This window comes from Bos grunniens, chromosome 25 (genome assembly GCF_055505025.1).
Source record: "Bos grunniens cultivar Pamir isolate PY7600 chromosome 25, Bosgru_T2T1.0, whole genome shotgun sequence".
Classification (NCBI taxonomy): Eukaryota; Metazoa; Chordata; class Mammalia; order Artiodactyla; family Bovidae; genus Bos; species Bos grunniens.
This window is the reverse complement of record NC_141189.1, coordinates 18,120,967-18,141,748: the sequence shown is the minus strand read 5'-3', so window position 1 is coordinate 18,141,748 and position 20,782 is coordinate 18,120,967. Positions and strand designations below refer to the sequence as shown.

Genomic DNA, 20,782 nt, shown 5'->3' with positions numbered 1-20,782 from the left:
TGGGACAAGGATGAGGCAAGCGAGAAACTTAGAGGCAAATTTTTAAATTTCTTTATTTTTAATTGGAGGATAATTACTCTACAACATTGTGTTGGTTTTTGCTGTATAACAATGTCCATCAGCTATTGTTCAGTCACTAAGTCGTGTCCAACTCTTTGTGACCATATGGACTGCAGTATACAAGGCTTCCCTATTCTTCACTGTCTCCCAGAGTTTGCTCAAACTCATGTCCATTGAATCAGCGATGCCATCCAACCATCTCATCCTCTGTTGTCCCTTCTCCTCCTTCCTTCAATCTTTCCCAGCATCAGGGTGTTTTCCAATGAGTTGGCTCTTCATATCAGGTGACCAAAGTATTAGGCTTCAGCATCAGTCCTTCCCGTGAATATATATGCTGGGCTGATTTCCTTTAGGACTGACTGGCTTGATCTCCTTGCTGTCCAAGGAATCAGCTGTAAGTATACCTATATCCTCTCTCTCTTGAGCCTCCCTCCCATCCCCCTTCATCCCCTTTGGGTCATTACAGAGCCCTAAGCTGAGCCCCCTGTGCTGTGCAGCAGCTTCCCACCAGCCCCCTCTTTTACACCAGGTCTCCTGCATTGCAGACACACGCTTTACTGTCTGAGCCACCAGGGAAGACCCTCTTTTACACATGGTAATGCATATATCTCAGTGCTACTCTCTCAATTTGTCCCATCCTCTCCTTCCCCTACTGAGTCCACAAGTCCATTCTTTACGTCTGCATCTCTGTTCCTGCTCAGGGGCAAAATTTGAGAGAGGGACCAAAACACTCAGGCAACAAGATAATCAATATTTTAATACAATATTATTAAAAATTAAAAATGAATGCAAATATATATGTATAATGAACAAAATATCAACATTTTAACTAAATTCAGGATCTAAGGGCTTAAGCCTAAGGTCCTTACAGGACCTCTCTCTCCTGCCTCACGCCAGTCCCAGCTCTGGTTCTAGGCATTGGGGACACAGCGATGAATTGATCAAAACCCCTCCTCAAGTAAATGCCCAGGTGGTGGGAGACGAACAACAAACAAAACAACCAAGTCGAATACACAGGGCTGGTGGAGGTTGTTATGGAGACAAATAAAGCAGAGAAGGGGGACATTCCATAGTAAACATCTCAAAATCCTCCCCCAGCCCCCAAGTGCCCCCCAAGTGCCCCGGGCACTGGAGCTCAGTTTCCCCTTTTGTAAATGGAAGGAATACTATCAACCTGCCTCCCTCATTTTCTGCCAATAATTCCTCCTCTCTAGTTCCTGGTTTAGTAGAAACTTCCCAGGTGACTCAGCAAGAGACATGGATTCTATCCCTGGGTCAGAAAGATCCCCTGGAGAAGGAAATGGCAACCCACTCCAGTCTTCTTGCCTGGGAAATTCCATGAACAGAGGAGCCTGGGGGGATACAGTCCATGAGATCACAAAGGGTCAGACACGACTGAGTGATGAAACCACCACTGTGGTAGAAAGAACAGGGACTCCCAGACCAGTCCAAGGGACAGACCTCAGCCCCACCAGTCACTTGCCCTCGGTCTTGGGCGCTTAAGTCACTTACTTTCCAAGCTTCACTCAGGCGCTCTGTCAGCTGAAGGATGGAAAGGCAGAAGTTCCTAACACTGCCCGGAGCCCTGTGCTGAGCTCCTGAAGTTCATTCCTTCATTTAACCCTCACCGCAATCCAGTGACAGTGGGTATTTCTCTGGGGTAGAAAGCTGACACTTCATATTTTGAGCCCCGGTGAAGGAAGGTAAGGCTTTGAGGTTCTTCGGGCCCATTTCTTGGCCATAAGGCTGCACATCTCAAACCGCCCCAGGGTTCTGCACTGAGCGACCTGGAGCAAGTCCCTGGATCTTTCTGAGCCTTATCGTCCCCATCTGAAATATGGGGATTACGATGCTCCCCACCCTGCAGCACTGACAAAGCCAGATACATCTGGCGTACAGTGGGTGCCCCATACATGTGGGCGCCCCTTCTCCCCCAGCCCCTGCCCTGGGCAGCGATACCAATCTCCAGGGCGACGGGGCAGAATTAACTGGTGAAGTTCAAATGCAGCCCATTTCCTATTTTCCTGACAGCCTATTTCATGGATCACAGAGACCCAAGTACAGCTGCTTATTCACCGGAGGAAAGAATGAATTCATTTTCATTCCTTAATACCTGATGTGACCTATTCACTGTTGATCTCTCCTCTCCGAGGCTACAGCCCTTCCTGTGGACTTTCAATTTGGCCAGAGAGAAGGATTGTGCGTTAATGACAGAAAGTCCTGCCCGGAGAATGCTGGGAGCTGCATCTGCGCCGTGCGGTGATAAGTCCAAATGAAAGATATTATGTCACCTCATTTGAATTAAACAGATGAGCTATAGTCCTAGACCATTAAAAATGAACCAATCTGCTGGAAGGATTCCAGGTGCTCGGCACTCAGCGCCCCCCGAAAGGTACCAGGCTCCCACGGGGTTTTATATCCTCATTTTCTGCCAATAATTCCTCCTCTCTGCAATCGTAGAGGAATAATTTGCTCAAAAGGCCATCACGCATCAGCGGCGGCCACATTCTGCGGGCGGCCCTTACTGTGCTCACTTAGGGCCGGCCCTGCCCTCCTGGGACTCTCTCCTCTAGGCTTATACAATCAGGGCAACCTGGCACTGGGGGTACACTGGGAGGCACCAGGGAGCCATGGGGCAGGCAGCCAGGGCTAGTCTGCAGACCCAGTGATGATGAGCTGCCCTCCCACCCTGGTGATGTTTTCTCCCTTGGGAGTTCTGGGGAGCTCCCCGCCTGTACCCAAAAGCCCAGGAAGGGAGGCATCACTTCCCTTTACAAAAGGGGAGTCTGAGCTTCAGAGCCCAGGGCGCTTGGGGTCGCATCGCTTAACCTGGAGTGCCTGGGAGGGAAGGCCCCCCAGGCCATGGCCCCGCACCCCCTCTCACCATGCACCCCACCTTCTGGGACACCAGTGACCCCTCCCTCACGCTCTGCCACCCATGGGCACCATGGTCCAGGCAGGCACTGTTTCTCCTCTCTGAGAACCTCTGTCCCCGATCTGCAAACCTGTAGTTCCCCAGGTGCCCCTCAGAGTGAGCCTGGACTAGGAACCAGAGGATGGGGTTGAAGCCTGGCTCTGCCGCTTACAGCCAGACAGCATTAGGAAATCTCCTGCTCACTGAGCCGCATCTGTAACTTGGGACTTAATAACTAAGGGCCTTTCTCCAAGGTTCCTCAGCCCTGACACCCTTCCTGGCCCCAGACCAGAATCTCATCCAACAGGGCAGCTAACATCCTCCCAGCTTTAGGGCTCAGCCCCTGGGCAAAGTGGCGCTCTATTTTCTCATCTGTCTGTGCTAAGGTGCTTCAGTCGTGTCCAGCTCTTTGTGACCCCATGGACTGTAGCCTGCCAGGCCCCTCTGTCCATGGAATGTTCCAAGCAAGAATGCTGGAGTGGGTTGCCATTCTCTTCTCCAGGGGATCTTCCCAACACAAGGATCAAACCCTGGTCTCTTAGGTCTCCTGTATTGGCAGGTGGGTTCTTTACCACTAGCACCACCTGGTATTTTTCTCATCTAATCCACCCTAAAAGTGAACAAGTCTGGTTTGCCCTATGTTGATGAGAAAGAGACTTTATACTAAAACTGCATTATAACAGTAATTAAAGTTGCTCAGCTTTCCAAGTGTCAGTGTGGCCCTAAGCACTTTGCACCTGTTCATTCAGTGAAGCTTTAGGAAATGCGTGAACCTCTTCCAGGTACTGGGGACAAAGCAATGACAAAACACAGGCTCCCCTGACCTGAAGGATGGCAAGAGCTGACCGTTCCCAGCCCTGTTTCTCAGGGGAGGAGGCTGGGGGGCGGGGGCTTGGATAACCTGCCCAGGTACAGAGCTGGCTGGAGGCAGAGCCTGGGCTAAAGTCTCGCCCAGGAGCCACCACCCTGGACTTGCAAGCATTCAGAACTGAAGGTTGGGCACCCGAGGACTTCGGAAAAGGGGCTCCCCAGCCCTGAGCTCTAACCGGGTGGCCCACAAGCTGAGTGTGCCTAAGAACCACTGAGGAGGAATCTCTTCAGGGCACTGCAGGTCTGATGGATGGAGGGATGGAGTGGGTTTTCAGGGATCATTTTGACTGTGTTTGACTTTACCACAGGTCAGGAAGATCAATGCATCCCAGTTTGCTCAGCCCTGTTCCCCTTTAAAATGGAGGGTCCCACAGGCCAGCAGCCCTCTCGATCACACGCTGAGCCAAGACACTAACACCCACGTAGGCTCGTGTGTTCTGCGCTCAGCGCCCTCTCCCTGCAGGGCCTCTGGTCCCCCTACACCCAGTCCTCTCCTGAGACCCAACCTGGTCCGTACTTGTGGCCTGATGGAGGCTGACAACACAAACAGCCCCCTGACATCCAGCTCCAGGGGTGGGGATGGCAGATGTTAACCGCTCTGGGCCGAATGTAGTGAAGCCCCCCAGGTGTGAGACCTGATGTTTCCCGAGACAACCTCAGGTCTGGATGGTGGCCCTGCCACCTGGGGGTTTTACAGCCAGAGGCCATTTTTCATCATCTCTCTGAGCTGCTGTTTCATCAGTCCATCTTCACCACAACCTGAGGGGAGCACGAGGCAGGTTTTCGATACTTAGCGTTTAGTAAAGAAGACTGACTGCAGGCTGGCCTGGCCCCGTGGAATCCTTCTATAGCCTAGAGGAATAATCCCTGACCCCATCTGTGGGCGAGGCCACGCTGGCAGACTCCATAGATGCCCCCACCTCCCTTCTTGACCCCCAGGGGTCAGCCTCTGCTGGAGATGAGAGCTGACAGATGGAGCAGTGGACGCACCCAAGCACAGCATCTCCGCCTCTCCTCTCCACCTTGCCCTCCTCCCTGGCCCTCCTCTCTTCCCTCCCCTTCCCTCCCCATCCCTCCCCATCCCTCTCCCCTCCCACTGCCTCTGCCTCCAGGCTTTCTCTGGCACCTCAGAGGCTTGCTCAGCCAGCTCCGGAGAAATGGAAAAGGCAGTAGGTGCCCCAGTGGGGCCCAGAGCCAGTAGGTAAATGTCCCAGCCTCTGCGAGGCCCCAGCATCACTGAACCCCAGGCTGACTGGCCACATTCTCCATAAACAAGCCTTCACCGGCTTCTTTCCTTCCTTCCCTGTCTTACCGCCCATCTCTTCACTGGGGTTTCTTGGAACCACCTCCAAAACGACTGGTACCCGAGTCATGCCTTAAAGTGTGCTTTTGAAAGAACCCAAACTGAGACAGAAAAGCTAGGTAACATGCTCCAGATCGCACAGCTGGGAAGTGGATTGGAACTCAGACATCAGCTTCACACACTGACTCAACAGCTCCGTGACTCTGTGGTACGGTTCCCATGCTGGGCCTAGGGATACTCAGCTCCATCCCCAGTCTCCTCCGTCCTCCCTTCCCATCCCCCAGTGCATCCACAGTGAAAAAAAGTGAGGCAGGCGCTTTGCCCCAGCTCACAGGAAGCTGGGTGACACGCCCTGAGCAGAAAGAGTGGGTCCCTCCAGGCAGCACTCACCCTTCAGAGAGGCTCAGCCCCTTTCAGCCACCTGGCTCCTGCCGCCCCCCACCCAAGGGAGTCAACTCTCCAGCCAGAGCCGAACATTTTGAAAAGGCCATGTTAACCAAATAAGGACCAGATAAGGTAGGCAACAGAAAATCCTGTGGTTTATCCCATCCCTAAGCTGAACCTCGCGGTAGAAGAAGATGAGCCCCAGGGGACGGGGGAGACGTAGCTGCTCCATACATAACTAAAACAAGTGGAAGTTTTCATAGTCCGTTTGGGAGGACCCTTCTCGTCAGTCCTCGGGGGAAAGGCCGTGGGAAAGAGACACTTAAAGGGGTGTTATCACAGAGGCGGAAAGAAGGAAAAGTAACCTAGCCACTCATCGAGAGAATGGATGAATCATGACATTCATCAATAGGATGAATACCCTTAGCACAGTGAAAATGAGCTTGGCTACACACAGAACAACAGATGAATCTCACAAATATAATGTTGAACATAAGCAAGTTATAGAAGGATATATAAAGAATGCCACTTATATCAAGATTAATAGCATGCAAAACGATTCCACACATGGAATGGGAATATGTCCTTTTCCTTTTATACTTCAAGTATAAAGACGTGCATCAGATTCAGGATTGCCACGGGGAGATGTCAGGGGGAGGGGTAAATGGGTTTTAGGCTATATCAACAGAGTCTTATTTCTTGAATTGAGGGATGAGCACACAGATATCCGCTTTATCGTTCCTTTTTTATGCCTTAAGTAATGTAAAAAGTGGGGAGAAAATCAATCATGGGGCCACCCGGAGGAAGAATTACCTCGCTCCCTTGAACCAATCGCACTCCAGGCCCTGGTTGAGCTTGTTGTCTTTGACTTGATCCTGGGAGGAGCTATAGAATCCCAGGTCCTGCTGCCAGGGCCCCAAGTCCATCCTTGGAGACCACCTGTTTAAGCTCCAGTGGCAAGCGCTCCTGAGTAGGGAGGAACCCACCATTCCTGACCCACGGGTATGCCTGTCACCAGGACAAGACCTGCCTGGTGACCAAATTAGGTAGCCAGGACCTGGGCTTTGGGGCAGAGAGAGGATGAAAGGAGACTGACTGAGATATTCATGCCAATGTCCAGCTCAGCCCCCACACACGGTCCCTCCCACAGCTCCAGCCCCAGCACAGGGAGCTCCGTGGTTTCCCCAGGTGGGCACTGGGGTCTGGCTCCAAGCGAAACGCTCACCGTGCGGCCCAGTGATCACACTAGCTGATCAGGGATGCTCTAAAGTGAGTGAATGCCAGTCCTCGCCCCGATGGGCCGGATGCTGGGAAGACACCAGAGGATCTCAGGGGAGGCGCCTGGATAAGGATGCTCCATGTGGACAATCTTGGGAGAGAGTGGATGCCCCAGGGATGCCGAAGGCCAGAGGGATTTGTGGTTTTAGAAAAGTGTGTTTAGGACTTCCCTGGTGGTCCAGTGGTTAAGAATCCACCTGCCAATGCAGGGGGCACAGGTTTGATCCCTGGTTCAGGAAGATCTCACATGCTGCAGGGCAGCTAAGCCTGTGCACCACAACTACCGAGCCCATGCTTTAGAATCCATGCTCCCCAAGAGAAGCCACCACAGCGAGAAACCCGTGCAGCGCAACCAGAGAGGAGCCCCCGCTCCCTGCAACTAGAGGAAGCCTGTCTGTAGCAACGAAGAGCCGGCGCGGCCAAAAATAAATAAAAAATCACATAAGAAGTACATTTGTGTGTCTGTGTGCATGAAAATACTTATATACATGTTCACATTTACTCATGTATCATACACACATGGATCATACTATGCATGTATTCATGTATACTTATGTATGTCTTTGCATACATGGTGGGGGGGGGTCGTTTAGTTGCTAAGTTGTGTCCAACTCTTGTGACCCTATAGACTGTAGCCTACCAGGCTCCTCTGTCCATGGGATTTCCCAGGCAAGAATACTGGAGTGGGTTGCCATTTCCTCCTCCAGGGGATCTTCCCCACCCAGGGATCGAACCTGTGTCTCCTGCAGCTCCTGCCTTGCAAGTGGATTCATTACCAACTGAGCCCCCAGGGAAGCCCTTTTACATATATACATACACATATTTTATGTATGTATTCACATATACACACGTATTCATGTATACATACGTATATGCCAGTGTACACACTTCTTTTTCATGCATACACCTATGTTCTGTCTTAAAGCAGAGGCTCCATAAGGGTTGGGCAGCATGGTGAGGCCGTGGAGCATACAGAGCACACTTGCCCTGGTGTTTCCTATCAGCCCTCAGAGCATCCCTCAGGCAGCAGCATCATCAGTGCTGTTGCTCCATTTCCCAGATGTGGAAGCTGAGGTCCAGAGGTTAAGTTGGCCACACCACGTCCCCCAGGTGATAGACACAGAGTTGGAACCTCAGATCACTCTGGGTTTGAGGCCCTTCCTCTGGCCAGAGCCCCTGTGGAGCAGAGCAACCAGGCTGTTCACCTTGCATTGTGTGGTCTACTCCCAACTCAGTCTCTCACTGGTTTTTTCTTAATATTTATTTTTATTTATTTGGTTGCAGGAGACTGGGTTCAATCCCTGGGTCGGGAAGATACCCTGGAGGAGGAAATGGCAACCATCTCGTTCTCTGTCGCCCTCTTCTCCTCCTGCCTTCAATCTTTCCCAGCATCAGGGTCTTTTCCAGAATTGGCTCTTCGCATCAGGTGGCCAAAGTATTGGAACTTTAGCTTCAGCATCACTCCTTCCAATAAATGTTCAGGGTTGATTTCCTTTAGGATTGACTGGTTTGATCTCCTTGCAGTCCAAGGGACTCTCAAGAGTCTTCTCCAGCACCATAGTCTGAATTTTAGGGATAAATATTCAGGTGGGAGGCCCACGGCTGCTGGGCCGTTTCCTGGGCTGGTGAAGCTCTCTCTGGTGACCTTCTTTCCCAACCTCCTAGTCTGAGAGAGCACAGCTTCCCCATCAGGGCACTTGGCTGCTGGGTTGCTGAGGGGACGTGGTGGGGCAGGGAAGCAACCCCAGCGCCCACCGCAGAAACCTTCAGAGGTAAAGCCAAGCCAGTGAAACACCTCAGGGGCGTCCAAGCATGTGATATATTGATATCAGTCTATGGAACAAATAACCACCCCTCCCCCTGGTCTTGGAGGCTTAGTCCAAAAATAGCCTACAGCTTGCTCACATCACAGGTGCGTTCGGATGAGGGCAGGGTTCTCTGCATGATCGTTCAGGCACCCAGGTTCCATCCACTGTGGGCACTGCCGTCTGCCGTCTCCAGCAAGTGGCTTCCAAGGTCCCTGCCGACAGGGAAGAAGGAAAAGGATGCACGTTAATATCCTTTGGTCATCGCTCCTGCCCATCTTCTCTTGGCCCCAACAGATGTGAGGGGATCGGAAGCCTCCATTTTCTAAATGCCTGGGAGAGGAATGAGATGGTTTGGTGAACACATAGCTTTGTCTTTGTCACACCAGGGAAGGCCAGACACCGGTCTCCAGGACACACATGTAACATGATCGTAACCAGGCTTCCTCTCTGAGCCTCAGCGGGGACTCAAGAGTCAGGTGAAGGTCCTAGGGTACCCGCAGCTGTGTGAAGAAACTAAGATAATGAGGGAAAGGGGGATCTGGCAGAAAGACACTGGATTGTGCATTTGGGTGAGAGAAGGGTTCCACCGGGCAAACAGCAGTGGAGACCGGAAACCGGAGAGGCAGTCTGGTACCTGATCGCCAAGATGAGAAAGGAGGCCGTGGAGAAAACAGCCGTCACCCACTTCTCCCCTGACGCGCCGTGGCACTGGGGCTGTGAGCTCAGGTGTGTATGGCTCTCTTGGAGCCTCGAGTACCAGCATCTCTGGAAGGTGCCAGGAAATAGCACCTGGGTGGGCCAGCTCTGGCCTGATGCCTTCTCGAGACCCCCCGAGTGACCAACAGAGCCTTCCAGGAGGAGGATGCTGAGCGGAGCCTCAGCTATTCACGGGGTCTCGCTGTATCTGCTGGTACTGAAGCTGAAGCAACCTGTGCTAGAGAGGAACAGCACTCTCGTCACTGGCGCGCTCTCTGCCCTTTTTCCTGGACATGCCCCCAGGTGTCCCTCCAGTTCTTCAGGTCCAGAGTGCAGCATACCTGGGGCAGGTAGGATGTGAATCAAACGAAATATGAGTGTCAATAGGCTCACCATTAATCCCCAGCAATGGGGGCAGTATCGTTTCGCGTTCACAAAAGGACAAAGCCAGTCTTGAGCCTAGCTGTTCAGTGCGTGACCCTGCCCGCCCCCTGCCAGTCCCCTAAAGCTAGATTTATCCCTGCTTCCTTCAAGAGTCGGCTTCTACCGTGCCACTTTCTCTGGCATCACCACTAAGCCACCAAGCTGTCCCTTCCCAGCCAGTCCCTGGTGGGGAAAGCAGGGCTGTGGGGATAAGTCAGACCACTGTGATGAGCAATCAAGGGAGAGAGCCACTGTGCTCAAAAATCCAAACGCATGTTTATAAAAAGCTCCCGACATGGTTATGCTATAAACCTGAGGGTGCACAGTCCACTCTCAGTAAAGACTCAGTGAGCGTCTATTATATGCCAGCATTATGCTGGGTATCAGAACAGAACAGAAAATAAGAACTCAAAATTTCTGCCCTCACAAGGTTGACACTGCAGCAGAGGGAATGTATGGGAATAACCAATACATAAACATAATCACAAATTGTAACAAAAGCCATGCTTTGCTATGCTATGCTATGCTAAGTCACTTCAGTCGAGTCCGACTCTGTGCGACCCCATAGACAGCAGCCCACCAGGCGCCCCCGTCCCTGGGATTCTCCAGGCAAGAACACTGGAGTGGGTTGCCATTTCCTTCTCCAACGCATGAAAGTAAAAAGTGAAAGTGAAGTCGCTCAGTCGTGTCCGACTCTTAGCGACCACATGGATTGCAGCCTAAGAGGCTCCTCCATCCATGGGATTTTCCAAGCAAGAGTACTGGAGTGGGGTGCCATTGCCTTCTCCGACAAAAGCCATAAGGTCCATAAATCAGGATGTGACATAAAGAACAATAGAGGGACCTGCTTGGGGAGGCCAGGGAAAGTTTAATGAGGAACACTGGAGCTGAAACCTGAAGGGACCAAGGGAAGAACATTCCAGGTGGTGGGAACCACCAGTGCAAAGGCCCTGTGGCAGATAAGAGCTCAGAATAACAAAGTGGCCAGTGTGACTGGGCATCCAAGCTGACGATGGGGTAGGGTGTGACACGGGACGAGGTTGAGAGAGAGTCAGACCTGGACCAGGCAGGGCCATGGAAAGATGGAGGTTAAAACCCTGACTGTGAAATTCTCTGCAGTTCTCAGGAGCACAGAGCTGAGCGAGGCGCAGAGGCTCAGAAAAATGACAGGATGTGAGGAAACACACACAGCTCATAAAGGTCTCAGCTGGGACGCAAAGGCAGGTCTCCTGACCCGGCAAAGCAGAGACCACAGGCCCCTTTGAAAGTGGTTCTCAGCCCTTCTGCACTGGAGCCTCCTTTCTGCCCAACTGCAGCCCCTGATGCCCCAGGTGCCAGCACAGCATTGTTCTCCCTCCCGCCCCGCCCGCCCGCCAGCATCACAGGCACCATCACCATGGGAACCAAGCCAGCCAATCAGAACCCTCCCTTTTCAAGGGGACCTTTATAAATTGAGCCTCCTCTGCCCAGACACACCACATCCAACACCCAGAGGCCTCCAGGGCCCCCTCCTCCTGGAGAAACCAAGTCAGTTGCCCCCCACTTTCCTCCAGGGCAAGCAAGGGGAATCTCCCAGTGGGGAGGCTCAGGAAACGGGTGCAGGTCTACAGTCAGCCAGCCTAGAGCCCCAGTCCCCCGCATGGCCTCGCCATGATGCAGAAGCCACGCAGGAGCCCCTGAGAGATTCCAGTGGTCACCTGGGAAACACCGTGAGCCACGAGAGCAGCGTCCTGTCAAGCCTGCAACACTCCAGCCTGGAGCAATGCATTGACATCAGCCGGCTGAGCAGCGGCTACGCAGGGGATGAGGAGAACAGCAAAGTCAGCTTGCCGGGCAGCCATCAAATCGTGCGGTTGAGCAGAAGGCTCCACACCCAGGCAGGCGGTGCCCAGAACAGCCAGGTGTGCGCCGTCTACTCTCCCAAGCAGCTGAAGAGACGACTGGCCCACCAAGCCAAGGGCACCAAGCAGACTGGAAGGGAATAGTAAGACCAGCCTGGCCAGGGGCAGTGGGGAGAGCACTGCCAGCAGCTTCAGCAACATCAGTTTCATCAGCCTGGGCAGCAGTGCCCTAAACTACCAGGTGAGTAGCGGGCTGGTCAGCTCTGTGGGCAGCCTTCCCTCCAGCCAGGCCAGCAACCACCAGAGCGTCAGGGTGGACAGCCACGTGCAAAGCGGGCTGCAGAGCAAAACCAGTCTTCCAGGGGACAAAGCTGGGGACAACGTGAATGTTAGTGACCAGGTCGCCAAGGATGAGCAGCCTGCCCAGGTTCACGTGCCTTTATAAGAAGACTCACCAGCCACTGGGACCTTGAAAAACACATCATGTGAAGACCCAGCAAACCCAGACTTCACCCAGAGTGGTTATCGCCAACAGAAGTAAGAAAGACCTTTTAAAAGTATATGCTGGGTCAAAATCACCAGTGATTTTGACTTACCTGTAACAACAGCCATCAGCAGAAGAGCCATATGTTGCCAACTACACTGAAAATCAGCAGTCAGTGATGAGACCGTCTACACTGAAAACCATTCTTGGGAAGAACACGATCAAGATCCACCAGTGCGGGTCCACCTGTGTTAACACCACCAGTGGCCATAACATCAGTCCTGTGAACCCCAGTGATGAGCCGGCCCTGACAGCATCCGTCAGTGACAAAGCCATCTGTTAGAGAACCATCCTTGGTGGGGTCACCTGTGCCAGAACTCATCCGTGGAGACCACCATTTTCAAGGCAAGTGTCAACTGTTATTAAGAACCATCTGCAGTTAGAAGAACCTTCCACGATCCATCCCAAGTGAAGAACACCACCTGTAACCAACACCAACCATGATGAGCTCAGAAGGCACAACCACCAACCACAGCCGGGATTGTCCATGTCGAGAGCCAGCTGATGCGAGTGCTGTCAGTGGGGAGCTCAGTCCCAAGCACGCTCTGTAACAGGCGCTGCCCACAGGAGCCGGGAGCATCTAGAGTGCACACTCATGATGACTGCGTCAAGGGAGCCCCATCCCTGAGGAGCATCATCCAAGGAAGATTTACGCTTTCAATTTTGAACACTGTTTCCAGGCAACTTCAGCCCAGGACCTTCCCAAGAGCAAGTGCTCTTTGGCATCCATCCGTGTCTCTGCTGGGTCTCAGAGGAGGCAGAGAGACAAGAGGAGAGGCCAGGAATCAACCTTTGTTGAGATGGTTGGGGCAGTGCTTCCCATGGCAGGACAATGCCATGACAAATGCTTAATGGTGACAGGGACCAAGCCAGCCGAGAATGGCTGCGATGGGTAAGCTCTGGACCATTTTACTGAATGCCCCTAAGTGGGTGGGAGGACTGGGGACTGTGCTCCACCCCTTCTCAGGACATCAACTCCTTCCCTGGGCTGATCACACAGACTTGGAGAGTGAGTACATCCTCGGAGGGACAGAGGCCAGAACAGTCATGAAGACATCCACTAGGGACCAGAAGGAAAGCTGAGGGGGCACCAAAAACAATAAAAGGTGTCTGGAGAGGCTGTGTGTGTGTGTGTGTGTGAGTCTGTGTGCGATCCTGGTGAGGCCATGATCACACTGAAGAATCATGGAGAGACTCAGGCTTAGCCACCAACTTTGCTACATAATCCTTACACATTCTGAGCCTCAGTTTGCCCATATGGAAATTGGGACCAATCACTCCTATTTCATATACAGACAGGATGGTGTTATAGATTACACAAGAATGTATATTAAGAACCTGGCTAGGACTGTTTCCTTCCTTTCCTTCTCTTTTCTTGCCCATCTGTAAAATGGGCACAGCGGTTTCACTCAGACATAAGTTGGGTTGCTAATAGGAAGAAAAGCACTCTTGACCAAAAAAAAAAAAAAAAAAAGAGTTGTACCATTTGCTTAGGAGTCAAGATGGTTCAGCAGGTGGTTTTGATGGGTTTGAGGAAGGGTGAGTGGTTTTGGGTTTGAGGACGCCTCGTGTCTGGATGGGTGGGTCCCTTCTTCTTGAGTATGAGCACCCCTTTGGAGGACAGTCTCCCCCACTTTCCTGCAGGCAAAATCGCTCAGCGTGGCCTGAGCTCCCACGAGCCAGGCAGACAAGAGAAGGGCCCCCGAAAATGCCCAAGTGGCCCTCTGTCTGCCGTGGCTGTGGGGGAAGCTTGGCTGCCTCATCATCCCCACCACTGTCCTGTCTCCCCTGGGGACATCCCCCTGCGTTCCTGTCTCAGAGGTGAGCAGAGCCACTGAGGCACAGCAGGACAAGACAACTGCACGCTGGGGCCCTTGGTCAGGTGGCCACAGACTTCTTGGACACACATGGCCAGAGCGGAGCCCTCAGCCTTCCCCTGACCACCTCTCCTCCCTTGTCCCCTCCCTGCAGATGACATCATCACTGCCGATTGTCCCAGCCAGATCCTGGTCACAGTGGTCTGCCCCTCCCCCTCACACATCCCATCGGTCCCTCAACCTTTCCCGCCCCCACCACTGATTCCCTAACCCAGGCCATCACCTTCCACCCAGACCAGTGGTTCCCAGTCCTGGCTGCACATTAAAACCACCTGGGGGGCATTTTTAAGATACAGAGGGGCAGGCCACCCCCAGAGACTCCGCCTGGGCACCATCAGTGTTTAAAGTTCCCAGGGGGCAATGATGCTCAGCCAGGATGGGGCGATGTCACTGACCTTGACCTCTTCCTCCTCTAGCCCACTTTTCAACCTCTGGGGTCAAAACCTGACACCTGCCAGAGCCGGGAAGGTGAGGGCGTCAGGTGTGGCTTAGACATGTGTCCCATCTAAAGAGAAGCCAGCAATGTGGTAGGATTCTATGTAAAATGTCCTGATTTTTAACACATGGGTCACCCCAGTGTTCACAGCAGCACTGTTTATAATGGGCAAGACATGGAAGCAACCTAAATGTCCAGTGACAGAAGAATGGATAAAGATGTGCTGTGTATATATAGGTGCTGCTGCTGCTAAGTCGCTTCAGTCGTGTCCGACTCTGTGTGACCCCACAGACAGCAGCCCACCAGGCTCCTCTGTCCATGGGATTCTCCAGGCAAGAACACTGGAGTGGGTTGCCATTTCCTCCTCCAATGCATGAAAGTGAAAAGTCAAAGTGAAGTCGCTCAGTCATGTCTGACTCTGTGCGACCCCATGGACTGCAGCCCACCAGGCTCCTCTGTCCATGGGATTCTCCAGGCAAGAACACTGGAGTGGGTGGCCATTTCCTCCTCCAATGCATGAAAGTGAAAAGTCAAAGTGAAGTCGCTCAGTCATGTCTGACTCTGTGCGACCCCATGGACTGCAGCCCACCAGGCTCCTCTGTCCATGGGATTCTCCAGGCAAGAACACTGGAGTGGGTTGCCATTTCCTCCTCCAATGCATGAAAGTGAAAAGTCAAAGTGAAGTCACTCAGTCGTGTCCGACTCCTAGCGACCCCATGGACTGCAGCCCACCAGGCTCCTCCGTCCATGGGATTTTCCAGGCAAGAATACTGGAGTGGGGTGCCAGTGCCTTAGGTATGTATATTTATATACACACAATAGAATACTCCTCAGCCATAAAATATAATGAAATAGCGCCATTTGAAGCAACATGGTCGGTTGGACCTAGAAATTATCATAGAAAGTGAAATAAGCCAGAGAAAGACAAATACCATATAATATCACTTACACATGAAATCTAAAATATGAATCAAATGAACTTATTTACAAAACAGAAACAGACTCTCAGATCTCAAAAGGGAAACGTGGGGTAAAGTGATAAATTAGGATATTGGGATTAACATATACACACTACTCTATGTAAAATAGATTTTAAAAAAAGGACCTTCTGTATAGCACAGGGAACTCAATATTCTGTAATAACCTATATGGGAAAAGAGTCTGAAAAAGAATGGATAAAGCAGAGAGACATTACTTCACTGACACAGGTCTGCCTAGTCAAAGCTATGGTTTTTCCAGTAATCATGTATGGATGTGAGACTTAGACCATAGAGAAAGCTGAGCACCAAAGAATTGATGCTTTTTTTGAACTGTGGTGTTGGAGAAGACTCTTGAGAGTCCCTTGGACTGCAAGGAGATCAAACCAGTCAACTCTAAAGGAAATCAGTCCTGAATATTCATTGGAAAGACTGATGCTGAAGCTGAAACTCCAATACTTTGGCCACCTGATGCGAAGAACTGACTCACCGGAAAAGACCTGATGCTGGGAAAGATTGAAGGCAGGAGGAGAAGGGGACGACAGAGGATGAGATGGTTGGATGGCATCACCGACTCGATGGACATGAGTTTAAACAAGCTCCGGGAGTTGGTGATGGACAGGGAGGCCTGGCGTGCTGCAGTCCCTGGGGCCACAAAGAGTCAAGACACGACTGAGCGACTGAAGTGAACTAATATATACAATACATATAACAAATGTGTATATAATATACACACACAAAAGCGATTCACTTCACTGTGCCCTTGAAACTAGCACAACATTGTAAATCAACTATCCTTCAATATAAATTTTTAAAAAATAAAACAGACTGACTCTGTTCTAAACCTCAAAAAATAAAATAAGTCACAAATTCAAAAATATTTTAAAGAGGGAGCAAATGAAAATATTTCTGGAGGCAGGACCAGGCCCACACACCCAATGGTTTTGGCCAATAACCAGAAAACAGTGATTTTTCAGAAACAAAAAGATTGCTTACAACCCTTGACTGGTTAAAAACTTTCCAATTTTCCCACTGTCCAAAGAATTTGTCATGACATTCAAGGCTCTTCACAAACCGACATAAATGTGTTTTCTCCACCTCAACTCCAGCTACTTCCCCCTAAACCTCTATAGGTACTGTCTCAGACCTGAGTTCAAGCCTCTGGGTCTTTGCATCTGCTCCTTCCTCTGTCTGCCATAATTTCCATGCACTATAATTTCCACACTATACTTCACCCTTTTTAGTGCACAGTTCTGATGTTTTTTAATTGAAGGATAATTGCTTTACAAAGTTGTGTTGGCTTCTGCTGTACAGCAAAGTGAACCAGCCATCTGCATGCATATAACCCTCCCTCTGGAGCTTCCCTCCCAGCCCCCACCCCGCTCCCCGCCATCTCACCTTTAATAGGTCATCCCGGATCACTGAGCTGAGATTCCTGTGCTATATACACTAGCTATTCTACACATTCAGTTCAGATCAGTTCACTCAGACTCTTTGGACCCCATGGACTACAGCCTGCCAGACTTACTGCATATATGTCAACACCACTCTCAATTTGTCCCACCCTCTCCTTCCCCTGTTATGTCCCAAAGTCCATTATTTGCCTCTGCATCTCCATTCCTATGCAGCATTCCTAGATTCCATACATATGTGTTCATACACCATACTTGCTTTTCTCTTTCTGACTCACTTCACTCTAACAGGTTCAACAGAGTTCTATGATTATTCACACACACACAAAAGCAGTTGTGTATCCACCACCACTCCCCATAAAACCTAGTTCCATCACCCCCCAAAATCCCTGCGGTGCCCCTTTATATCCATTCCTCCTCCCGCCCCCATAATCACCGACCACTTTTCTGTCCCTATCATTTCCCAGAAACTCACATACGTGGAATCACACAGTTTGAGCCTGGCTGCTTTCACGTAGCTAACGCATTTGTGGCCCACTAACATCATTTGTATTTATCTGGACTGGGATCCATGATGAACCCTCTAATAATCGTTGATGCACTAGATTTTGTGCCAATATAAGTTTATCAGTTCACTTAAGTGAATATCTAGGAGGGAAATGGTTGAATGGTATAATTACAAGCATGCTTCACTTTATAGAAACTGCCAACTCCAGGGGTCCCCCAAGACTCTGGCCATAGATCAGTAGTGGTCTGTGGCCTCTTAGGAACTGGGTTGCACAGCAGGAGTTGAGCAGCGGGCAAGTGAGCCAAACCTCACTTATATTTACAGCTGCTCACCATCGTTCACATGACTGCCTGAGCTGAACCTGTCAGATCAGTGGCAGCATTAGATAAGCATTCTCATAGGAGCACAAATCCTACTATGAACTGCATGTGGAAGGGATCTAGGTTGGGTGCTCCTTATGAGAATCGAATGCCTGATGATCTGATTCTGAATTAGTGAGTAGTGTAATTGTTTCATTACATATCACAACATGACAATAATAATAATAGAAATGAAGTGCACAATAAATGCAATGCACTTGAGTCATCCTGAAACCATCCACCGCCTCCCCGGCCTGGTCCGTGGAAAAATTGTCTTCCACAAACTGGCCCCTGGTGCCAAAAAGGTTGGGAACCACCCGCCAAGTCATTTTCTAAAGGAAGTTTTGCTTTACCGGAACTTTGTATTTGCCAGAGCTGTGGTTGTACCTTTCAACAATCTAGCTCCCTGTTCATTATCTTAACAATGGGAGGAAGTTTGTATCAGCCTCCCATTATTAACTCCATTTTACCTATGGGGAAACTGAGGCACGGACTTCCCAGATGGCACAGTTGGTAAAGAATCTGCCTGCCAATGCAGGAGACACAAGAAACACGGGTTCGATCCCTGGGGTTAGGACGATCCCCTGGAGGAGGGCATGGCAACCCACTCTAGTATTCTTGCCTGGAGAATCCCCGTGGACAGAGGAGCCTGGTCGGCTACAGCCTATGGAGTCACAAAGAGTCGGACACATCTAAGCGATTAACCATGCACTCCAACTGAGGCACAGTAAGGCTAACACTGTGTGAGGGGCTTTGAACCCCAGCAGTCTGGCTCCAGAATTCATGATCTAAATCATTAACCTCTCTACCCTCCCCTCTCTGTTTTGGACTCACGCAGCAAAACCAGGCCTTAGGCCACACCCATTTAAACACAGGGCACCCAGCCAGTCATTCCTTGTCTCAGGCCCCTAAATACTGTCCCTCCCACTGGATGTGTCTGCCTCCCTGAGTGGAGGTGCCACGCTTTACCCCATCTGATTTTTTTTTTTTCCAGCCAAGTCTCACGGCTTGTGGAATCTTAGATCCCCAACCAGGGATCAAACCTAGGTCCTCAGCAGTGAAAGCACCAAGTCTTAGCCACTGGACCACCAGGAAATTCCCAGCCCCACTGCATCTGTATCCTCAAGGCCCCATCCCTGTCAGCAGCGCCAATGACTGCCGCGGACTGAATAAATGAATCAGTGAGCAGGCAAATGAGTGAAGGATGCGTGGCTGAAGCAAAGGAAGAGAGTTGGGTCCTCCGAGGCCCATTCACCAACGACTACAGCCCACTGTCCAAAAACAAATGTAGTTCAGGATCCAAAAGTTAACTACCGCTCGCTATGCGCACCCCAGCCCTCAGGACAGCTCCATCCTTCTCTCACTGTCTGCCCAACAGATGGGTCTCCGCCTGGCTCTCTCCCACCCCAGCACTGGGCATGCAGCAAGCTCTTGAAGTGAGGACCATTTTTCAAGTGGGCACGGTGATTTTTTCTTTCCTGTCCACTAGCTCGGCGTTCGGGGTACAGCGGGTTGGAGTGATGGGTTAGCTGCAGGCGCTGGCTCCTGAATTATTAACTGGGCTGGGGAGAGAGCTGCTTACAAATGCTGTCTGTCCAGCAGACCGTGGCAGCCCTCAGACTTCAAACAGGCCTGGAGCGGGCAGGCTGGACGAGCGGGTGAGCTTCACACCCTGACCAAATCCGGGACTTCTCATCCTCAGTGCTCCCTTGGCCTCCGTCCCCTGGTCCTGCACAGAAAGAGGTCATCTTTCATGCTATGAAGTGCCGGTTCTGTTGGATACAAGCTCCTGACCTCTCCTCCTCTGCCCACTCCAAAACCAGTGGGTAAAATGGATGGAGTCTGTGGATTATGGTGCTTTCTGAGCCTGGAGCTTGCTGTGTGATTGTCAGTCCACAGCCCATCATGGGCAGGGAGGGGGAGTAGGGTGTCCAAGGTTAAGTCCCTTAGAAGCAGAGCCTGAAATGGGGGTTTTGTTCCAAGAAGAAGGGGGAGGGAAACAGGCTGGGGAAGGGAGGGTGCTGGAGACTGACCTCAGGCTGATCTCACAGCAGGGCGGGGTGGGGAGAATCAAGAGAGAGAGGTAGGTGGGGTGGGGGGCTCTGCAGTGTTGATTGCAACTCAGAGCTGGTCCCACCAGCAGTCAGAGTGGGAGGGCCCTCATACCCTGGGTGGAGGAATCATACTCTCTGAGAAGAATAGGTCCTACCCCACTCAAAAAAATATCAACAACCTCAGTGGCAGATTTTATTTTCTTGGGCTCCAAAATCACTGCAGACGGTGATGCTTACTCCTTGGAAGAAAAGCTATGGCAAACCTAGACGGCATATTAAAAAGCAGAGATATCACTTTACCGACAAAGGTCCACATAGTCAAAGCTGTGATTTTTCTAGTAGTCATGTATGAATGTGAGAGTTGGATCATAAAGAAGGCTGAGAGCCAAAGAATTGATGCTTTCAAACTGTGGTGCTGGAGAAGACTCTTGAGAGTCCCTTGGACTGCAAGGAGATCCAACCAGTCAACCCTAAAGGAAATCAGTCCTGAATATTCACTGGAAGGACTGATGCTGAAGCTTAAGCTCCAATACTTTGGCCACCTGATGTGAAGAGCCGACTCACTGGAAAAGACCCTGATGCTGGGAAAGATTGAAGGCAAAAGAAGGGGCCGACAGAGGATGAGATAGTTGAATGGCATCACCAACTCAATAGACACGAGTTTGAGCAAACTCTGGGAGATAGTGAAGGACAGGGCAGTCTGGCGTGCTGCAGTCCATGGGGTCACAAAGTGTCAGACACGACTTAGCAACCAAACAACAACATGTAACAACTCTGGAGTAAATACTCTGGAGAATCCCATGGACAGAAGAGCCTGGCAGCCTACAGTTCATGGGGTGGCAAAGAGTCGGACACCACTGAGCACAGAGCAGTACCCTGAACTTGGTGGGATTTCAGTTGCAGCTGATAAGTTGGCAAAAGAGCTGAATGGATATCCTTCTTGAGAACCCCACATAAACTTCTCCTGCCCCACAAAGAACAGATGCAATGGATGAACAGAAATAAGAAGGTAATCTGAGGCTGGATAAACTTCAGAAA

General features: G+C 51.0%; 1 protein-coding gene across 1 annotated transcript; it reads left to right on the top strand.

The window, feature by feature from the left end:
• The first annotated feature begins 8,061 nt into the window (after positions 1–8,061).
• C25H16orf82 (chromosome 25 C16orf82 homolog) lies at positions 8,062–13,241 on the top strand. Its single transcript, XM_086375245.1, has one exon. It carries the CDS (start codon positions 11,059–11,061, stop codon positions 11,719–11,721), a length of 663 nt encoding a protein of 220 aa, XP_086231371.1. The 5' UTR covers positions 8,062–11,058; the 3' UTR covers positions 11,722–13,241.
• Positions 13,242–20,782: the final 7,541 nt, after the last annotated feature.